This window comes from Carassius gibelio, chromosome B18 (genome assembly GCF_023724105.1).
Source record: "Carassius gibelio isolate Cgi1373 ecotype wild population from Czech Republic chromosome B18, carGib1.2-hapl.c, whole genome shotgun sequence".
In the NCBI taxonomy this organism is placed as follows: domain Eukaryota; kingdom Metazoa; phylum Chordata; class Actinopteri; order Cypriniformes; family Cyprinidae; genus Carassius; species Carassius gibelio.
In genome coordinates this window covers 3,472,275-3,492,709 of record NC_068413.1, presented here as the reverse complement: position 1 = coordinate 3,492,709, position 20,435 = coordinate 3,472,275, and the positions used below count along the sequence as shown (strand labels likewise).

At 36.4% G+C, this 20,435-nt stretch overlaps 2 protein-coding genes across 28 annotated transcripts in view; one reads left to right on the top strand and one right to left on the bottom strand.

Annotated features, from left to right (window-relative positions):
* LOC127977240 (C2 domain-containing protein 5) overlaps window positions 1-14,972 on the bottom strand; it is a 32,781-nt gene extending 17,809 nt beyond the window's left edge. For 13 of the 27 annotated variants that reach the window (XM_052581985.1, XM_052581991.1, XM_052581995.1 and 10 more), the window contains exons 1-12: window positions 14,724-14,972; window positions 13,802-13,898; window positions 13,520-13,606; window positions 13,264-13,435; window positions 13,088-13,183; window positions 12,766-12,921; window positions 12,316-12,520; window positions 10,979-11,152; window positions 10,132-10,286; window positions 8,527-8,727; window positions 6,848-6,936; window positions 3,873-3,981 (exon numbers count right to left, since the gene is read on the bottom strand). In XM_052581985.1, the coding sequence (XP_052437945.1) occupies window positions 3,873-3,981; window positions 6,848-6,936; window positions 8,527-8,727; window positions 10,132-10,286; window positions 10,979-11,152; window positions 12,316-12,520; window positions 12,766-12,921; window positions 13,088-13,183; window positions 13,264-13,435; window positions 13,520-13,606; window positions 13,802-13,891 (1,534 nt within the window). In that variant the 5' untranslated portion in view covers window positions 13,892-13,898; window positions 14,724-14,972. The remainder of the gene's footprint in view (window positions 1-3,872; window positions 3,982-6,847; window positions 6,937-8,526; window positions 8,728-10,131; window positions 10,287-10,978; window positions 11,153-12,315; window positions 12,521-12,765; window positions 12,922-13,087; window positions 13,184-13,263; window positions 13,436-13,519; window positions 13,607-13,801; window positions 13,899-14,723) is intronic. The other 14 variants (XM_052582006.1, XM_052582007.1, XM_052582008.1 and 11 more) reach the window with 4 other exon arrangements.
* Window positions 14,973-18,207: 3,235 nt separating this feature from the next.
* tnni1c (troponin I, skeletal, slow c) lies at window positions 18,208-19,877 on the top strand. The gene is made up of 6 exons (XM_052582043.1): window positions 18,208-18,254; window positions 18,464-18,505; window positions 18,635-18,766; window positions 19,083-19,172; window positions 19,253-19,435; window positions 19,654-19,877. Exons 3-6 carry the CDS (start codon window positions 18,635-18,637, stop codon window positions 19,753-19,755), a joined length of 507 nt encoding a protein of 168 aa, XP_052438003.1. The 5' UTR covers window positions 18,208-18,254; window positions 18,464-18,505; the 3' UTR covers window positions 19,756-19,877.
* Window positions 19,878-20,435: the final 558 nt, after the last annotated feature.

The window sequence follows — 20,435 nt, the reverse complement described above, 5'->3', positions numbered from 1 at the left end:
CTGAGATTGCTAATGTAATGCATAAATGACTCCTTCTACACACTTAATTCAACTTTATAAATATTTATAATCACTCTTGACAAAAATCAACTCATCTTCTTAATCGTGAATATGCACTCAATAACATATTTCAATACATATTAAGGGAAAAGAGTTCACTGTAAAATTTAAAGAACTCATTTACTGACCCTCCTGTTATTCAAAACCTGCACGCCTTTCTTAAAAAAAAAAAAAACTGCTTCTGTAGGGATGTCAATTTTCAATAATTTCCATGGTTGATTGTAGTTTAAATTAACAATCAATTAACCGATTAATCATTAACCTTAATTGAATTAAAGGGGGTTTAGATCACATTAAAAGCTTAATTTGTACATTGTGAATGTATGATGGTACATTTATACACTGTCACATTTGCTTACAGCCGCTCGCATGTGTTTTACTCAGGAGCCGCACGCAGCCCAACATTAAATAAGTTTATCGACCATCGATTGCATCTCTTATCGACAATTAATCGATCATCGATTAATCGTTGACATCCCTAGTTGCAGGAAAAAAATGTTCAACGCTGCTCTTTTTAAATAAAAATAAGATAAAGGGACAAAAAAATTGACCTTCCCATCATTTTCAGATTGGTTAGGAGACACGCAAGAACCAGTGGTGTTTGGTGTCATCCACACAAAACCTGTTGTGGAAGGTCTTAACATGCTATGCTTTTTATTTAACAGAAAAAAGCAGCTGAACATTTTTATGTTCCTTAGAAGAAAAAATATCATAAGGGTTTAGAAAAACACGAGGGTCAGTATATGATGACAGAATTTCATTATTGTGTGAACAGTCCCTTTATGCATTATCACAATGTTGATTAATTGCTAAAGATTAAAAAATTTAAATCTCAAAACCGATAATATGTATTTACATTTAGAAAAATTTGTAATAGCTGAGCTGCCAAGGGCTGTGTGTGTAAGTGTGGATTTGTGTGTGAAAAGCAGGACTGAGGGTAGGGTAGTACCTGCAGTGAAACTATTCCAGTCTAGCAGTTTGTATGATCTGGTGTTACCCAAGGCTGAGCCAAATCGCCACATTAGTAGATCGGTTAAAGGAGCGGAGAGAAAAAGAGAGAAAGAGAGAGAGAAAGAGAGTAGAAAAGAAAAAGAAAACCAAACACCTACTACAAACAAGAACACAACACTGGACAACACCACTCCACAGGAACTGCAAAGTCAGACAAGAGTTATCTGAGAGGGTGACCACGAGAACGAGAGCGAGAGGAGAGATGGAGAGAGAGGAAGAAAATAGAGGTCTGGGAGAAAGAATGAGGGGGAAAGTGGTGAAAGATGAAGAACAGAGAGAAAGAGATAGAGAAAAAAGCATGCAACAGCACTATGTCAGAGGCTCTAAACCAGCACATCTAAAATAGAACTACATGAGCGGCTCCTTCAACCAAACCATGCTTTATTAATGCACACACACTCGCAAACACTAATAAAACATTTGTACACAGATGTAGTAGTAAATGTGTTTCATTTGTATGTTGTGGAATAACTAGTGTGGGTGTAAGTGTGTGTTTGCAGTCATCTATAAGTTACAATTAAGAAAATAAAAGAATGGACAACCTCTGAGTTGCAGTTCAGAACTTTTAAGTTTTTCGGTTGCACTTTATTTTACAGTACGTGTACTAACATGTACTTATAGTGTACTTACAGTGTATTTATCTAAGAAAGTTCTGGTAATACAAGGTAACTACATGGGGTAGGGTTAGGTTTAGGGGTAGGTTCAGGGTTAGTACCTAGTTATTATAGTTATTGTAATTACTATAATAAGTACATAGTATGTACAGGACTGTAAAATAAAGTGCTACCAGTTTTTCTCCCTTTAATTACAGTCCACTATACAAAACAACAACCTCTCTATGTGATACCTAATTTGGAAACATGTCAGCAAAATGTAAATTAGTAGGTAATGGCTCAGCTTGGTTAGCTTAAAGCCTGAATCCATGCAAGTTTTAAAGAAATACAATCAGATCACTGTGATGGGCAGCATCACAAAAGCATGACAAGGGTTATGGGTCAAACTGAGGATAGACAAATGTTAGGATGGGTAGGGAATGAGAATTAGAAAGATTATGAGACATGCTACAGGGATGTAGAAGTTCACCCTGACAAACATTTATTTATTTATTTTGTGATGCAGTGCATCATGAAATTTTATCATGATTTAGTTTTATTTTATAATTTTTGTATATATATATATATATATATATATATATATATATATATATATATATATATATATATATATATTTGTATATATATATAAATTCATAATTATTTCCAAAATTTAGCTAAATACACAAATAACAGGGACAATCAAACATGTTCTTGTAGATGGAGAGTCTGGATTTGGTAGATTTCTATAGCTCAAAATAGTCTATACAGTCAAACCAAAAATATAACACCACATTTAATTTTTTATATTTTTTACTAGTGGGTGCAGGTCACTATAGTTCATGTAAGTGAGGATAGCAAAATAAAGTCAACTGTGACATATCATACTCAAATTCTTCATACAGTGAAACTGGACTACAAGTGAAACTGAAAAATAAAATTTGGAATAAATATTCAGACACCTTGACCTGACCATGTTTTGCTTAAGTGTTTTTTTATTATTATTATTGCTTAATGCAATATTTTTATGCAATAATTAGGCATTGGTAGACCTAAATTGGGATTATCTAACTGTGTACTTTATTACGTTAATTGTAATCCATTACATACCTTTCTATCAAAGTTATATCGCATCATCAAGATGTATTCGTTCTGAAACAGCTTAACTCTGAGTTCTTGTCATATTTTATTACCATTTTCTAAACTATAGCGTATAAACTGTGATAATGTGAGAAATGTTGAAGGCATCTGAATAAATTTTGGTTTGACTGTATATGCATACTTAAAAAATATATATACTAAAATGATAATCAATAATAATTAAGCAGCAAATCAGCCACTTATCAGTTAAAAATCGATATTAAACTATTATACGATATAATATTTGGTTATACTGGTTATATATTTGCTTAATATTAATTAACCACATGTATTTACTATATGGTTAGGGTTAGGATTAGGGTTTGGTTTAGAGCTACTTGCATGTAATTACGCACAGTTAATTGTTAAAATAATACATTTACGTTTGGTCATTTAGCAGAAGCTTTTATCCAAAGTGACCTACAAATGAGGCCAATGGAAGCAATCAGAATCAACAAAAAAGTGCTATGACAAGTCTCAGTTAACCTAACGTAGTATATGGAGCAAGGCTTTTTATTATTATATAATAAATACAAAGAAAACAGAACAGAAAAAGAATAGAGCAAAAGAATAGAGAAAAGGCATTTTTTGCTTTTGTAAATTGTATAATAAATAAAAAAGATTTTATAATAAATAAAAACATTGTATTAAATTGCATTAATACCAATATTTACATCCCCATAATGCACTGTTGGCACAGACTAGAACGGGTACATGTAGGTTTACAAAAAGTATTTTTGTGCATGTGTTAATAGTGCAAAAATAATGATCCGGGGAGATGGATGTCTCAAAATCTTCTATAAGCAAATAAGAGTAATAGAGCATCATAAGCTGAAGAGGACAAAACATTAAAGCCAAGAAATGGTGCATGTGATGCAGAACATACACTGTACAAAGAACTTAAATTGAAAATACAACAAAAGCCTCACCAACAACATGCAAACTGCCAAATTACCTCATTAATGCACCTGATGATTAATTTACGTTCTTGCTACAGTGAATTATGTTTAATGTTGTTTTAAATTATGTTCATGTATCATATATTTGGTGAATTTGTTTGTGTCTCACCTGGGTTGTGAATTCGATCCAGAAGCTTTACTGAACGTGCACTGACCACACCTCCCACATGAAGGAGAAATCCAGGAGGAAAGGCGGTCAACGTGAAGAAAGGGTATTCCTGAAACACACAGAACGGTGATGGAGGGATCATACAGAAATGACACGGGTGACCCAATGGCATTCTAGCAAATGCCATGAAGACAGGTGAACTTCTGCACCGAAATCTGCACACAGAACTAAAGATTTTACAGCACAGAAATTGAAACCTGTAGGTCATGCCATTACATTGTCAATATTCAGCAATAGCAGCACAAGACTCATGCAGAAATACAGAGACTCAGACACTATAGGAGACAGGCTCTTTTACTGGGTAACAAATCTGTTCAAGTGCAATACATCAGGACTTACCAGTTGATGTAAGTTGCTTAACATTAACAAGTGGTAAAAAGATGCACATAAAAGCATATAGAGGCTCTTTTACTCATAACCTACCATTCTGATATATTGCATGCAAATTAGAGCTGCCCTTTACTAAGGATTTTTCTGGTCAACTAGAACTTGTTCATTTGAAGCATTTGTCGACTAATCGCATAATTGTTAACAAACCATATGAAATCATTATAATGTGCCTTTAATTGACTATAGTCTAATAAGCGCTCAAGCACACACAATAAGCCTGCCACAGCACATCGGCAGAACAAATCATTCTGAATGTGTTAGGGAAAAACAGTAAGGAGGCTGCATTAACATTTTAATAATCTGATAGGCTAAACTACGTGCTTTGTTTCTGGCTTAAGAGGTTAAGTCAGCGACATGGACTGATGGATAATTGGATAATTTTGGCAGAAGAGGACGTATGCAAGTTTCATAGAGATTACAAAACCATGGAATATTTATTTACCATTTGAATTAGTTTATTTGAAAGTAGACAATTCGATCTCTATAGATGTTTTTAATTTCTGTAAGGCAAGTATACACATAGTTTTGGAGTTTTGTGATCAAGTTTATATGTCTGAGATGGCAGAACGAACCCACATCCTTTTTGCTTTATTTTACAAAAGCAATGTTTTGTTGTTATTCTGAGTGCACACAAATAAACAGTCTTTACAGATTTGAAAGACGCATTATACAGAGTTCACACTGCACGATTTTAGCCCTGATTTCCAAAATTGCCGACAAATGCCTAAAATTGGAGGCAAATCGGTGCTCTTTCATATGAGTGACAATCACGCAGTGAGAATTATTAAAGATGCGATCTGAAAGAATCATTGATGCATTGCAGACGCCCATGAAATATTTGGCTTTTGAAATATCTGGAGCTGTCAGCGATACAAAATCCTGTTGTGTGAAATGAGTTCTGACTGAAACATACATCTGCGATGAACTTCAGAAAATGAGAGCGCAAAATGCAGGCCGGCGGGAAGTTCGGGAGGACATAATATTGAGCAATTAGACAAACAAACAATGTGGCAATGTCAGTCACTTCTTAGAATATCAAATTAGAATATACAGAACAGGTCCTTGAATATACATATACATACACGCACAAAAAAAGACAAATAAATATACAATAAATATACATAAAATGGGGCTAGGTTTTTTTCCTGTAAATCATATTCTTCTATAAAGGGCAAAATATTTATTGCATTTTTCATTGGGTTTCACTTTCAAGTACTTATATTTATGTAAATAAAATATTCGCTGAAGAAGTAGGCTATGTTACGAAGTCATCTTTGTAATTGTTTATTCGTGGAGGACTTATTATAGACAACAATATCAGCGTGATCTTGCGTTATTTCCTTATCACTTCTCGTGTGTGTTTGGTTATGAAATGTAGTTTGTGGACCAGACAGCGTTGTCTGTGAACTTGCTTATTGTAAAGTCATGCAGTGTGTAACCTCCTGTCACCAATCTATTGTGCAATGTGAACACAGCAGCAACTGAATGCTACCAGTCGTCAAGTGTGAAAACAACGATGATCCAATGATTTTGAAAATCATGCAGTGTGAGCTCATCATTATTCTTATCTGTATGATGACAGATCAAATGAGTGCACTGTCGGCTCCATCTGTCATGCAGTGAGCGCACTACTGTTCAGCTTCTACTCTCCGCACAGACACTACAACAGCGCACATTATTCTAGATTAACATTAGATCAAGCAGCAATGTGAAGTTGCTAATACTTACATAATTCAGGTGATAAGCCACATTTGAGGTCGATGAACAATAGGCGAGCATTTGGATGTCTTGCCTGATGTACTGCATTGCCATAGACCAGCGCTGTTAACGATCTATCCATCACGGACTGCGTGACTTCGCCTGTGGAATTTTTTTTCTGCGACTAAGCGATTAATACAATTTTGGTCGACCAAGCCTCTTCTGGTCGACTAATTTTAATTGACTATTAAGGGCAGCCCTAATGCAAATACATAATAAATATGCATGAATTCCTGATTAAAAGCCTAAAAAAAAAAAGACTTTAAGATTTTGGCTCTTCATTTACATTAATTTCTTAATTTACAAGATATTTGAACCCTGGACCAAGTTCACAGCAAAACTGTGAAGTACAGGTAGACAATGAGAGCTTCCTAGCACCTGTCAAAGGTTCTAGAATATTCTCAATGGAAATGGGTGCATAACCACATGGCCCCCAAACCAATAGTCACAATACTGTTGTGTCATTGGTTTGATAATGAAGTACTGTCATTAGGACAGAAGAAGAGATGCGGGTCTTCCAGTTCAAAGTTCTCAAACAGGGAGGAGTTTGGGAAACATGGAAGATTCTATGATCAGAAAGCATTCGGCATGCCCTCTCCAAGACATACCCCTGTTCTAACAAACGCTTCAGAGGATGATGAAATCCCCTGAAATCCAGTGAGAGAATGACAGAGTGGAAAACATCATTCTCATAATCACCAGTTCCACTTTTGTGCATGAACTTGATTGTGAATATATAAATGCATGTGAATGTGTCTTTTTCTTACTCTCTGCTCCAGTGCTGATTGGGTCTGCTGCCTCAGAAGAGCTTTAAGAGGCCCCGCCTCCTTCCCTACACTGCCACCACTTCCCATTCCTGTTCATGATAGAGAAGAGAGAAATTTGGGGGAAATCAAAGACTGTAAACAACACATCACTTCTAAACAACCTAGTGTTACAAGAGCCAATGGCTTCACATACATTCACCTTTTTAAGTGCCCATGGCTGCATTTACATAAACAAGAATAATCAAAACTATTAATTAAGATTACACATTTACCCTATTAAGCCTATGTAAAGACTTTATTACTGTTTTGACTACTTGAACATTAATATTAATTTATTGACAAGTAAGCAAATCACTCATTTATATCTGCATAAGTACAAACTTTTCAGTTAATTTTTTGGAGTGAAAAGGAAATTGGTATAGAGAAAAGCCTCAAGACTACATTTAGTTATTTATTGCGCTCTGTGTGTGCTGTTGCAAAAGTAGGAAACTAACGTGCATACAGCAATACTCCAATACCCATGGAGCATATATGACCTCTTTTAGAAATAAAGGCTTCACCAGAATATATTAATAGGGAAATTATGTGCATGTAAAAATGGTTAATATACACTATTGCTCAAAACTTCAGTAAGATTTTTCCAAAGAAATCGCTTATGCTTACCAAGGCTGAATTTACTTAGAAAGTTATATTGTGAAATAGGATTACAAATTAAGCAACCATTACTGTAGTCTTCAGTGTCAAACAATTCTTCAGAAATCATTATAAAATGCTGATTTGATGCTCAAGAAACATTCTTTTTTTTTTTTATGATGAAACAGTTGTTTTGGGTAGTATTTTTTGGATACCTTGATACTTTTTCATGATTCATTCATAAGTAAAAAAAACAAACAAAAAAAACTACCGTTTTTGAAATATAAACCTTCAGTAACTTTATAAATGACTTCACTGTCATCTTACTTACCTGAAACTTTTGAACAATAGTGTAATTCATTTGGTGGCCAACAAGTGATTTTATTAGGTAGAGCAGCAGTCAAATGTAAATATAGTGTAATTTTTATACATATCTGAACTTGAATAGGATGTGTTCACATGCATTTTAAAAATGTAATAATGGCATTACTTGGATAAACCATTAAAGTAATCCATGTATGAAAACATTGAACATTCAGAGACTTTTAATAAATGTTCTCTACTCATTCACTAGCTGGGCAACTTCATCAATTTTTCTCTTTTTGACAGATTAAAAGACAATTCATATACAGTTTCAGACACATAAGCTCAGAGCCCAGGCACTAGGAAATGAGATTTCTGGAACCAGCTAATAAGAGACGACAGAGGGTGGCTGGTTTACTTTTTTCTAGTTTCTTCTTCCAATGGCAGAGAAATCTAACCTGCAATCAGGCTGAAATAACGCATGCAAGTGGGGTTGTGTTAAATCAGAGAGCTTAGAAGACATTAAACCACACCACTGTATCATAACATGCACTCAGAGTGCATTTGCCAAAAGATTTGTGTGGGCAAATGAGAAAAAAACATCTCAAATTGTTAGTACAATTTAATCAGCGATGGCCATGATATTCTGCCAGGGGGCAGCACAGGGGTTGGTGTGGTTACACTGGATGCAGTCATTGCACCAAGGGTCAAAGGTCATGGGAACAGCAGTGGGTGTGTCCTACCAGAGGCCGCCAGCAGCAGCTCCTCACTGAAAGACACGCTCTTTCTCAGCATGGCTGTGTCTGATTGGCTGATATGGAGTGGGGGAGGAGTTGTACTCCTGGAGGACATCACTGGCCGTAAGTGACAGGGCAGATGGACAGAGGGGAGGGGAGATGATTCAGAGTCAAGGGCGGGAGTACTGGGACAGTGAAATATCCCCACTGACAGAGAAAGAATGACAGAGAAGTTTGGGGAGGACAGGTATGAAGACAACATATGAGAAAAAAAATAAGGGGTGACTGAACTACACAACAGATGGAGATGCAAACTGATGGACGTAAATAAAATGGTTTTCCAAGGGTTTTATTTCCAGCAGGTTGGTTTTGAAGGTATAATCTATTGTTTCTCCTGTCATAATTACTTTCTTTATCCATTTCAGAGGTTAATTCTCAATTAACTTATATACTTCAGAATACTCTACAAAAATTGTGCTTTATGGTGACTTTTTCTTCTTTTTGAGCTTGACAGACATGGTCTCTATGAACAGGTTGCTGTATGGAAAAAGAATAAACATTTTCATTTTTATTTTTTGGTGGAGTACCCCTCTGGGGTCCCTTTTTGATTTTTATTTAAAAGGTGTAGAAAAGGTTAAATATGGTTTACTGCTATTTTACACATGAAAACAAATACAAGTTGAACAAAGATAGTAACATTTCACCAATTAAAATGATTTTTGGGGGGTGTAAAATACATGAAGGGCATATAATACTAATAATAATCTTTAGAGAAAATTACAATACTGCCATCATTTACCCAAACCTCGTTGACTTTATTTCTACTGTGGAACACCAACAAAGTTATTTTGAAGAAAACTGAGAAGATATTTGGAAAAACGTTGGGAGCTAAACAATACTGAACCTCATCGACTTCCACTGTATGGACATAAACAGTCAGAGAGTCCTCAAAATATATTTTTTTATGTTCCATAGAAGAACAATAAAGTCATATAAGATTAAAACAACATGAACAAGGTTAAATAATGACAGAATTTAAATCTTTGGGTAAACTATCCCTTTAATAATTCAACCCTGAAGTGAAAAAAGGTCCATGGTTTAGGATGAAACAGAATAAGTGACCTATTTTATAACACACTGAGGATTTGGAAAAAAACTAAGCAGTTTGCATCCCTGGAAAGAGCATGAAAAAATAAGAGGCAATCACGCATTAAATAAAAAATGAAAAAAAAAAAAAACAGTACTACGGTAAAGTTCATTAGAATCAGCCCCTTCTAAAGAACTTAAGTCCTTCAGAAGGGGCTGATTCACATGTGGAAGGCATGTTGGAGTTTAATTTCTTCACAGAATCCACAATGCACAAATGACAAAATCACAGCCTTGAGTCAAATAAAAATTAACAGCTCACATACACAGTAATAAAGTAATAATGAAAGAAAAAACACAACAAAAATAAACAAATTAAACACAAAACTAGACAGACACTGTGCCCAGACCCTCTGCCTCTCAGCCTTGACACTGGGGTCAGTGTGCGAACATTTATTAAAATCAAGGCTCATAGAGAAAGAGTCTGGTAGAGTGTCAGAGGTCAGGTGGGGTCGGGTATCTTACCAGTTTTGGGGGTCAGGCTGAGCTCGGTGTCAGAGGAGGAGGACTGGCGACTGTAGGACTTGGAGGGGGAGAAGGAGGAGAAGGTTTGTGCTCTCAGAGGGGTGGGGGGTCCTGAGGATAATGGGACGCCTGGAGTCTCCTCCCCAAACCCTGGCCTGTCAGAGCAAGGAGGAACACACTCCATCAACACACACGGACTCACAGGGTCATGCATGAGGACTGTGCCCGTGTGTGTGTGTTTGTGTGTGTGTGTGTTTAAGCATGTACATGTTTGTGTGTGTGTGACGTGGAGGTAGAGATAGTGAGTAAGAAAGAAAAAAAGTGTTGCTGCTGAAAGGGTAGAGCATGTGAAGATGTCAAGAAGAGACAGCAAAGCGCTTTATGGTAGCAAGCAGGGATGAAAAAAAAATTGGGAGAATTTTTTTTTTGTGAAAACCAAAAAAAGATGCAGGACACAAATGAGATGAAAAAGAAGCATGTTTCAGCCAACCAAAGCACAACGCTTTAATAACAACTAATCAACTAATCCCTTTAAAAGGCCAAAATGGAAAATTCAACAACCCTGCCTAAACAAAAAAAAATTACAAATAAATCTAAGGGTAGAAACGCACACAACTTAAAACCCCAGAAGGAAACCCACACCTCTGATTGGATATATTCTATGTGACAGTGACAGCTGAATGCAGCTTACTGATTGGTCAGAGGCATTTTTAAGCTGTAAACGAGGTTGCTTTGGCAGCTGAAGGGGAGGGGGGCTGGTGATGTCATAGCTGTCTGCCAATGAAGAACGGGGTGACAGGTCCGTGGCAGAGTCGTGAGGGGATCATGGGGGTCATGGGGTACCTGCCTACACTGCCTGGCTCTGGGGGCTTCTGAGCTCCTGTGTCTGGGTTTCATACCGGCGAACAGCAGTGTTGGCACAGAAACGGAGAAGCCCTGAGAAAGACGACTGCTCGCGCTGTGAACTGGACTGCTGTGTGTGGAACGACATCCGAGAGTGGAAGGAGCAGCCTGCGGAGAGCTACACATACATTCACGCATATTTCATACATTTGAACACAAACACAGAGTGTACTGAACCTTCACAGAGAACAAAAACACACATACAACGATGACATACAGAAACATGCACGCACACACACCCAAAGCAGACCGCATAGAGAACCAACAGCAGGAAACATCCTTTTTGGCTGCATCTTACAACCTACTGAGCTGACTACCTAAACAGCACCAAAAATGCTGTCTAGTTAGGCAGGTCACAGCCATTCAAACATTCATAGCTCCCAAGAGGGCACGGGACAAGACAGCACAAAGACAAATCACAACAGACTCAAGGCAGTAGTCCAGATGCAAAAAACACCTAGTCTGGAAATGCACAACTGAAAGGCATTTAAACTTTAAGCCTAAATCTAACGCAAACACATGCTAGTGCAGGAGAGAAGCAGCATGCAGGAAATCCAAAAAAACAGTAAGAGCAGGAAGGGACATAAAGGACATGCAGGGGAAAACAAGATTGAGGTGTGGTATGTTTGTGTGTTGAGAACGCATTTCGGTAGAACTTATAAAACAGCAACTCAGAAAACAAATAGACGCACACACCCTCATTCTCATTTACAAATATAAACAGAAAACAGAGTAAATGAACAGCATTTTCTTCTTTTTCAGATTACATTAATACCTGTTTAATAAAAACAAAGGAATGTTAGATCATTTGAAGAAATTATTTAAATAATAACAATTTTCTTGAATAAAAATGTCTGCTAAAAATAGATGAAAATCTAAAACATGATATGCTATCATTAAAAAATTTGGAATCAGTTAACATGACCGTAAATACATTTATAATGTCACAATTTTATATAAATGCTGATTGGTTCTTTTGAACTTTCTATTCATCAAAGAATTAAAAAAAATAAATAATAAATAAATTAAGCAACATTGATAAAAATTAAATGTTTTTTAAAACCAAATCGGCATTACTATTTTTCCTTTTTTATTAAAATTCAATAGAATCACTGTTTTATATATTAACCTATATATCATGTAACATGCACTTTTTACAAAAAAGCAGATATTTCCAAATCTCTTTAAAAATTATGCTTACATGCACACAGACACACACACTGACATTTTATCCTTGATTTTGGAGCACAGGCACTTTGTGTTTGTGTAGGTGACACTCACTCTTTCATGTCTTTTGAAGGAGAGGAATTGCTGGGGTGTGTGGCTGTGGCAGGGAATGTGCTGATTTTCTCAAGTGTGCATGCCGTCCCGATGGCACGGACCACAAGGCCTGATTCTCCTTCCAGATCAAAACACTGTAGGTACCCCACCACTGCATTCCCTCCCATCTCCAGCACCTTCAGACCAATCTTTCGCTGCAATTCACCTACAACAGAAACACAAATGCATTTAGACAAACACCACATGAGCCATGAGAATATTGACAGGAGTGTCTCAGATTGCACATGCATATGTCTCCAGAGACACAGAGAGCACTCTTCTAGTAAGTCGCCTGTTAGCAGATGATCTTACCCAAAGCAGCTTAAAGTACACTTAGTCAGACTAGATCAATATGCCTTTATTGTGCTATCCAAAAGTCCTAAATCTAGGACACTGTTTGTGTATTAGTACCTGACATGAGAAAGATGAGTCTCTGTCTGGCCTCATTGGAAGCTCGAGGGGTTCTGATACGGTCGATCCACTGGTACTCTGGATCCTCATTCACCACAAGCTCTTCCACAAAGCCATGTACCATAACGGCCCGGTAACATCGGGGAACAGAGGTTGCTGAAGAAAAAGAGAGACAGAGCCAGAATGAAAATGAGTGAAAATTCAATGAGAATGACAAAATAAAGACAGGAAAGAGAACAGAGAAAAGTGGAGGAAACTGATCATCAGGGGATACAGAAAATAAGTATTGGAAGAAATGGAAGTAGATGATCTAGATACTTACTACAGAAGAATTTAACCCCACATGAAGACTGTCTAAAGCGGTTCAGATCATTGAAGAGATCCACCTTCACCAACACATTGATTTCCCCTCTTATACCTGAACACAAGCACGTCATCAGAACAAAACAAGTCAGAACTCCTTAATATTACAGGCTAAATTTGCTTGCGGATACCCACCGTGTATAGTGTCATAGATGGGGAGCCAGCCAGAGATGACGGTAGCAGCTTCACTGCAGAGCAGCGGATCGATGTCGATGTATACCTTTCCAATGGCATCATTAGCACTGTATGTGTCATGGTCAAGAACAGTTATCTGCAACGGCTCATCCTGCAAATCCTCATCATCCACCTGAGGGCAAAGGGGATGATAAGCATATGGAATAGACTCTACAAAAATCCAACCTAAAGCAGGACAAATTAAAAAAGACCTTACCTCGAATTTGAACCACTCTGAATTCCACTGAGGATTCAGGGATTTGGGGTAAACATCTGTTTTAAACGTTGTGTTTCCAAACTTCACCTGTGGAGCGTAACTTCATAAGTGCTGCACTATGATAAAACAAGTAATATCCAACTGCATTTTAGGCAACATTTTAATCTTAATGGGCCGAGGCAAGTGACTTCATTAACCAACTGATGCTTGATTTGTAAGTCGCTTCGGATAAAGCATCTGCTAAATGATTAAATGTTAATGTAAATGTTAAATGTGATTTACCTCCACAAAGGCATCTGTGAGATCGCTGGCACGGTCCATGACCGGCAGATGCCGCCCGGCAACAATCTTCGCCTTTAACTTCCCAGGCATTATTCATCTATTCAAACATACATGAACACAAACAAACAGTTTGCACAGTGGATCAAGGCAGAAAAAAAAACAGACACTAGCAACCTGACCCATATCCATTAACTGACCAAATAACTGTTTTTATAACAGGTGATCACAACAGGCCTAATATAAAATAATCATGCACTCAAAATAAAGCTCTATATGATTAGTATATATTAATATAAATATCAATAGAATTTACATTTTTTATTCGATTCTAAAACATGTATTTAAAATATTTAATCAAACCTTTTTTTTTAATACTGGTAAAGTAACATAAGTTTAGTCAAAAAAAAAACATTTTTATTAATTCGTCAAAATAATCAATTAAATTACACAAAATGAATGCAATCCATATATCTGCATTATTGCAATCATCTTGTTCACTTAAAAAAACAGCACTATTAGATATGACATGATCTTTGCATAATATAACGTTAACTTACACGTAATTTAATTATGTATAATATCACAAGAGTTCACCTTGTGTGTGTTTTATACACACACACACACACACACACACACACACACACACATATATATATATATATCGAAGTATTATATTATTACATTAGAAATTTAAGAGAAAACCAATTCATCAAAGAAGTAATTCGATAATAATTATTATATATTGCATATAGTTACATGTTTATCTCTGTATGGATCAGGCAGTAACGTTAATCAGTTTAGCCGCATTCAAATTGTTTATACATCACAGCGGTAACGTTATTATATTAGACACAAAAGCTTATTCGTTGAATGATTTGGTTATAAAGTGATTATTTTAGTGTTTTTGATCCTGTCAGCTCACCAGTTTCACCTTTACGGTTCAATCTGACATTAAACTCTCTCCATCGATCCTCGCGCCGATTAAAACTCTTCTTCTGTCATAAATAGATCTCAGGAAGGCGCATCGTCGATTCTGTGATCCATTTTGATCACATTCATGTCAAAACGTTGATGTTTATGCGGTTAATTTTAAAACCAAATTCGCCCGTCAGATGTAGTGACTCACGCAGGATCAGGCGCATTGCTCGCGCAGGTGGGAGGGGCGGGAAAGTCAGAGCACATCCGGGTCACGGACATTAGCCCCACCCACACGCGTGTTTTTGGGCTAGATGTGTGCTTATTTTTTAATATTAGATTTTTCACTTTCATCCAAAGTCTTGGCCATTATATAATATCCATCTTAAATCTTTAGAAAATAACTGTTTAATCAGCGCTGAATTTTTCCCAAGTGTTGAGGATTAAAAGTCAGAGTCTTAAAGACTAATCCCATTGCATTCAGAGTCAAATAAGCCAGTGGATTGTGCAGCCAGGCCTGTTATTAGTCTACTATTATTACACACTGCTACCCCACTGGATGATCCACTGTTATCCTCTGTAAACACATACTTGTGTCAAGCATAAGCACTTAGGCATACTTGCATTTATTAATAATACATTTATGCATTCAGCAGACGCTTTTATCCAAAGCGATTTATAGTGCATTCAGACTAACATTTTTTACCTAACATGTGTTCCCTGGGAATCGAACCCACAACCTTTTGCACTATAAGTGGGTCATTCAACTATGTGTAGCTCATGTTTATATTATGTTGTGATATTTTGGAAAAAAGTATTAAACAGTACTTTTTAAGAAATTGTATGTTATAGATTATTATTATTAATTGGACCATAGGCTAAATTGATAAACAGCAGTTTCGATTCATCTGCCAATGTTTTGTAATGTCAGTTGGTTTGTCTCACATTTTAAAACATAACATTTTGGATGATACATAACAATAACTGGTATAATCATATAGCCTAAAAAAATCATCCATAGATATAGATATAGAAATCACCTTGTTCATGTAAAAACACATCTGTATTATATATGAAAACATGACCTTTCCATAATTTTAAGATAATAAATAAAAGTATAAATAATATAAAATATATGTAAAATATCTCTGGGCTCACCTCATTGTTCGCAGATTGGCCCCATGCAGCTTATTTTTTTATTAAAATCACCAAAGAATTTACATTCAGAATTATTTTTTTCTATCTGATGCATGACACAACTTTGACAGCCAATCAGAATCCATCTTGTTTTAAAGAGCTCGACCATTTAATAAAGCGGCAAGTGACAAAACTACAGTGCACACTTAGAAACAGAACATTATCATCTGTTGGTAGGATAACTAATATAGTTATCATTAAGATTATAGTTATCATTCTTGGTGTGAACGGGCCTTTAGATGTACTGCATTACAGAAATGACCCAGTTTGTGTCTAACATTAACCATTACATAAGCAGGCATCACGTTAATCCACACCTGACTTATTGTCATCAAAGACTATTTTTGTATGGATATGTATGAGTGGCATTACTTGTGTGTACGCAGTTTGTATGTGTGTATTAGCGGGACAAGTAGAATGTTTATGTAGGATCAATTCGATATCTTGTAAATATCGGCCTAGTTTTAAATGAACCCTCGGATCAGAGGGGTTTTCACCTCATTGACCTGGAAATGCGCTAATACTGGATCACAAATGCAAAGGGGAAGCATGAGAGATATTCCTGACACCCCAAGCTGCCGAAATTGTTCATCCATAGAGTCTGTCTGTCGGTGCCAGACTGACAGTCGAAGCAGCAGAGCAAGACATGGCCTTATGAATCCTTAAGGACTTTTTGGTAAACAAATAACCTGCATGTAAAAGTTTTGCGAGATCTCATGACTTGATTATAGATGAAAATGTATAACAGCTCAAATGGTCAAGGATTTAGCTAAGTCAAGTACATTAACCCTTTAAACAATACAGATGTTTCAAAGAAGCTTCACGTTAATAAACAAGAAAATAACAGTATTGATGTTGCAAAGCTCTTTAATTATGAAACAAATACAATTTCAGCTATAAAGCAGCTCTCAACGACAATAGGATTTTGATGTGAGAGGACAACAGGGGATGTTTTTATTTTTTACAGAATGATTATGAACTTATATTTTGGCCACAATCAATGGTTTAAAGTAAAATGCTTTAACAATGGGTTTGTTTCTTACGATCAAGCAGATATTTGCTTCACAAGATGATAACTGATGTACTGGAGTGGTGTGGATTACTTATGGATCAAGTGTATCAGCTGTTTGGACTCTTATTTTGACCGCAGCACCCATTCACTTCAGAGGATTCACTGGTGAGCAAGTGATGTAATGCAAAATTTCACCAAATCTGTTCGGATGAAGAAACAAACTCATCTCATCTTAGATGACCTGAGATTAAAGTTTCAGCATATTTTCATTGCTGAGTGAGCCATTCCTTTAAATGACAAAAAAATAAATAAATAAATAAAAAACGGTAATAATATAATATTTTAAGTCCTGGGTTTGTGGGCAAATGGTGTTTAAAATTGAGTATTTATGGAAGTGAAGTTTGCTTATGAACATGTGAGAGTGAGCAGGTGATGATTGTTCTGACCTATGACTAATGGATGGAAACGTTTCCTTTATGCAATGTCTTGTTAATGACTGTAATCTATGTGCTCTGAAGAGGTAAAGTCTTAATGACTTGGCGTGTCCTGTAATTAACAGATGTGTATAGCATATGTCATTTTTTGAGTTTTCGTTATACTAAGATGTTTGATTTCAAATATCTCACAGGATGTGCCTCGTCTGCTATATTGTATTTGAGATGCACATAAAAATGTATTTTGAGGCATTTACTGTATTAGGCTTTGAATTGCTTTGTCCTTGTGGCGTAGGACACACACACACCCAGTCCCTGATATGTTGAGGACAGCTGCCCATTCATTCCCATTCCTGTCTCTGTGAGCTAAAATTACAAAGCTGCTGCCTGTCAAAAGGCATAAAAACAATTGTCTTTGTCCTTTGTGCTTTCAGAAGCTTTCTTGACCCACGGGCAACACCTCAGGTAACACGCGTCTCTGTGTCGCCTACATCTCTCAATGCAGATTTATTTAGTTTAGTACTGTGATTGCAACTATTCATAATTGCCTCTTTTTCTTTTTGTTTTTACCTATTTGATTTTTACAGGTTTCACAATGGCGGAAGAGTAAGTGTTTATGCATTATGTTTTGTGAACATTGCCCGAATCTTTGTATATTTCTTTACTTGTTCATATTTTCTTCTCTTTTCTCTTCGTAACCACCAATAAACATCAAATCTGCAGCAATGTAAGTCAATAGTCTATAGTATATGCAAATTTTAAGACTGAAATTAGAGCAATAATTAGTTAAAGGGATAAAAGCTTAATACTGTGTATTTGTATTCATATTTTGACTTGAATTTTTGTATGTCATCAATAGCCTCCTACTCCATTGCCTCCTCGAGTGCAAGCCAAGGTATTCAACAGCATATTGTGATTACATTTACATTTATGCATTTAACAGATGCTTTTATCCAAAGCGACTTACAGTGCATTCAGGCTAACATTTTTAATTTTTTTCACCTAACACTACGATATTGTAAAATGCACATTTATCTCTAAATTGTTGAATGACACAATATAGTGCATAAAAATTAAGATTCAACTTGTTTGTTTGTTCTTTAGCCGAAGTCTAAGATTTCTGCATCTCGAAAACTCTCCCTGAAGGTATGATAGTGGTGTGTGTGTGTGTGTGTGTGTTTTCTGTACTTTGAGAACTGATTGCCGGTATGTTTTTGTTGTTGTTGCTGTTTAAACCTACAGAATGCTTATTTACAGAACTTTCTGTTTTCTCAGATGCTTTTGCTGCAAAGAGCCATGGAGGAGTTGGAACAGGAGATGGTCAGTCGTGATGAGGAGAAGGTGAAATATCTGAGCGAGAAGCTTCCACCTCTTCAGATAACTGGCCTCTCAATGGATGAGCTGCAGGTTAGAGAAAGACAGCTTCATTAACATAAACAGACACTGACCAACTAGTAAAAAGGAAGTGAGTTAAAATGACTCATGTCGTTCTTTCTATATTTTTAGGACATTTGAATTATTATAATGTGTATCCTTAAAAAGATTGACTGAATTTAAGTTCCTCATGAAGCTGGGATCTAGTCAAAGGTTTTTTTCAGTCACCTCACATCTTTCCATTTTGTTTTATTTTAGTGATCTGCTGACTTAAATCATGAAACCACAAATCATAATTTTTTTTTTTTAAATAACTAGTCATTTTGTAATTATAATTTTATATGTCCAGAAACTGTGTCGGCAACTCAATGCCAAAATCGAGGTAGTGGATGAGGAGAGATACGACTTTGAGGCCAAAGTGAATAAAAACAACAGAGATGTGAGTAAATGAACTGTACCTTTCCTAAACTTGCACTAATAACAGATGACAGTTTCTGTAATTAACGGTGTCTGTGAAAGATCCATGAGCTGAAGCTGAAGGTGCAAGATTTAGGAGGGAAGTTTAAGAAGCCCGCCCTGAGGAAGGTGCGCGTGTCTGCGGATGAGATGATGAGAGCGCTGCTGGGCTCCAAACACAAGGGCTCCATGGACCTCAGAGCCAACCTCAAATCTGTAAAGAAAGAAGACATTAAACAAGAGAAGGTACACCTGCATGCAATGTGTTTATCTCAGCAAAATGTGAAGTCACATTACTATGGAAGCTGATTGCACCATGGTGTAGAAAAAAAAATATTTGCGACTCGTATTATCATCATCATTAATCATCCTTGGTAGGGTTTTAGAGGTTCAAGAGAATCAAGTAAACATATTTAGGGTTTTTCAATAATCAGTAACAGCACACCTGATTTCTGTTTTGTCAGGTTATTTCGTCGGAGGTGGGCGACTGGCGTAAGAACGTGGAGGCCATGTCTGGTATGGAGGGCAGGAAGAAGATGTTCGATGCTGCTGGTGGAGGACAGTAATAGGAGTGTATATAAGAGTGTGTATAATTGTGTATATGTATGTGTGTGTGTGTGCATTTGTATTAGTGACGTGCAAAATTAAAATGAATAAAAAGACCTGAAACGAGTCACCAGTAAAGTTACATCATGGTATTTTTAACACATACTGGATGGAGAGAACTTCACAAGAGTTTGGGTTCCTCCTGCATATCAGGGTGGTGAGGTCACGCTGACAACTGACTCATTCAGATTATTCACACTGTGTGACTGACTGTGTGTTTGTGCTCAAGGACAAGATAAGTCAGAGTCTCCGGCAGGGATTTTTTTGGTCAACACCTGTTGAGGGGGACAAAGGAGACGAGTTATAGACGTGTAATGTGGCCTGCTTTGGCATGCACACTGTATGAACAATGGTGTGGATATACTGCAGTGGAGAGAAAATATTTTATAACCTCAAATCAGCATGAAACTTCCATAGTGCTCTTAATATTTCTGCAGTACAAATTGTGTATTATGGGCAGTATGCAAATATTCAACAATACCCCTTTCTTGGCTCATTTTTGACATATGAAAATGGTTAAGACATTTTTAAATATAGACTAATGCATTATTATCATCAAAAATGATGTTTTTTTTTTTAGTTTTAACAATTGCGTTAGATACTGAGTGTTTGTTCTTTGCACTGACAATGTGTTGAGCTC

Coding starts and splice junctions, on each gene's coding strand:
- tnni1c (XM_052582043.1), top strand. CDS start 18,635: ATGCTTTTGCTGCAAAGAGCCATGGAGGAGTTGGAACAGGAGATGGTC. Junction 18,767..19,082: donor TCTCAATGGATGAGCTGCAG/GTTAGAGAAAGA, acceptor TTATATGTCCAG/AAACTGTGTCGGCAACTCAA. Junction 19,173..19,252: donor TGAATAAAAACAACAGAGAT/GTGAGTAAATGA, acceptor TGTCTGTGAAAG/ATCCATGAGCTGAAGCTGAA.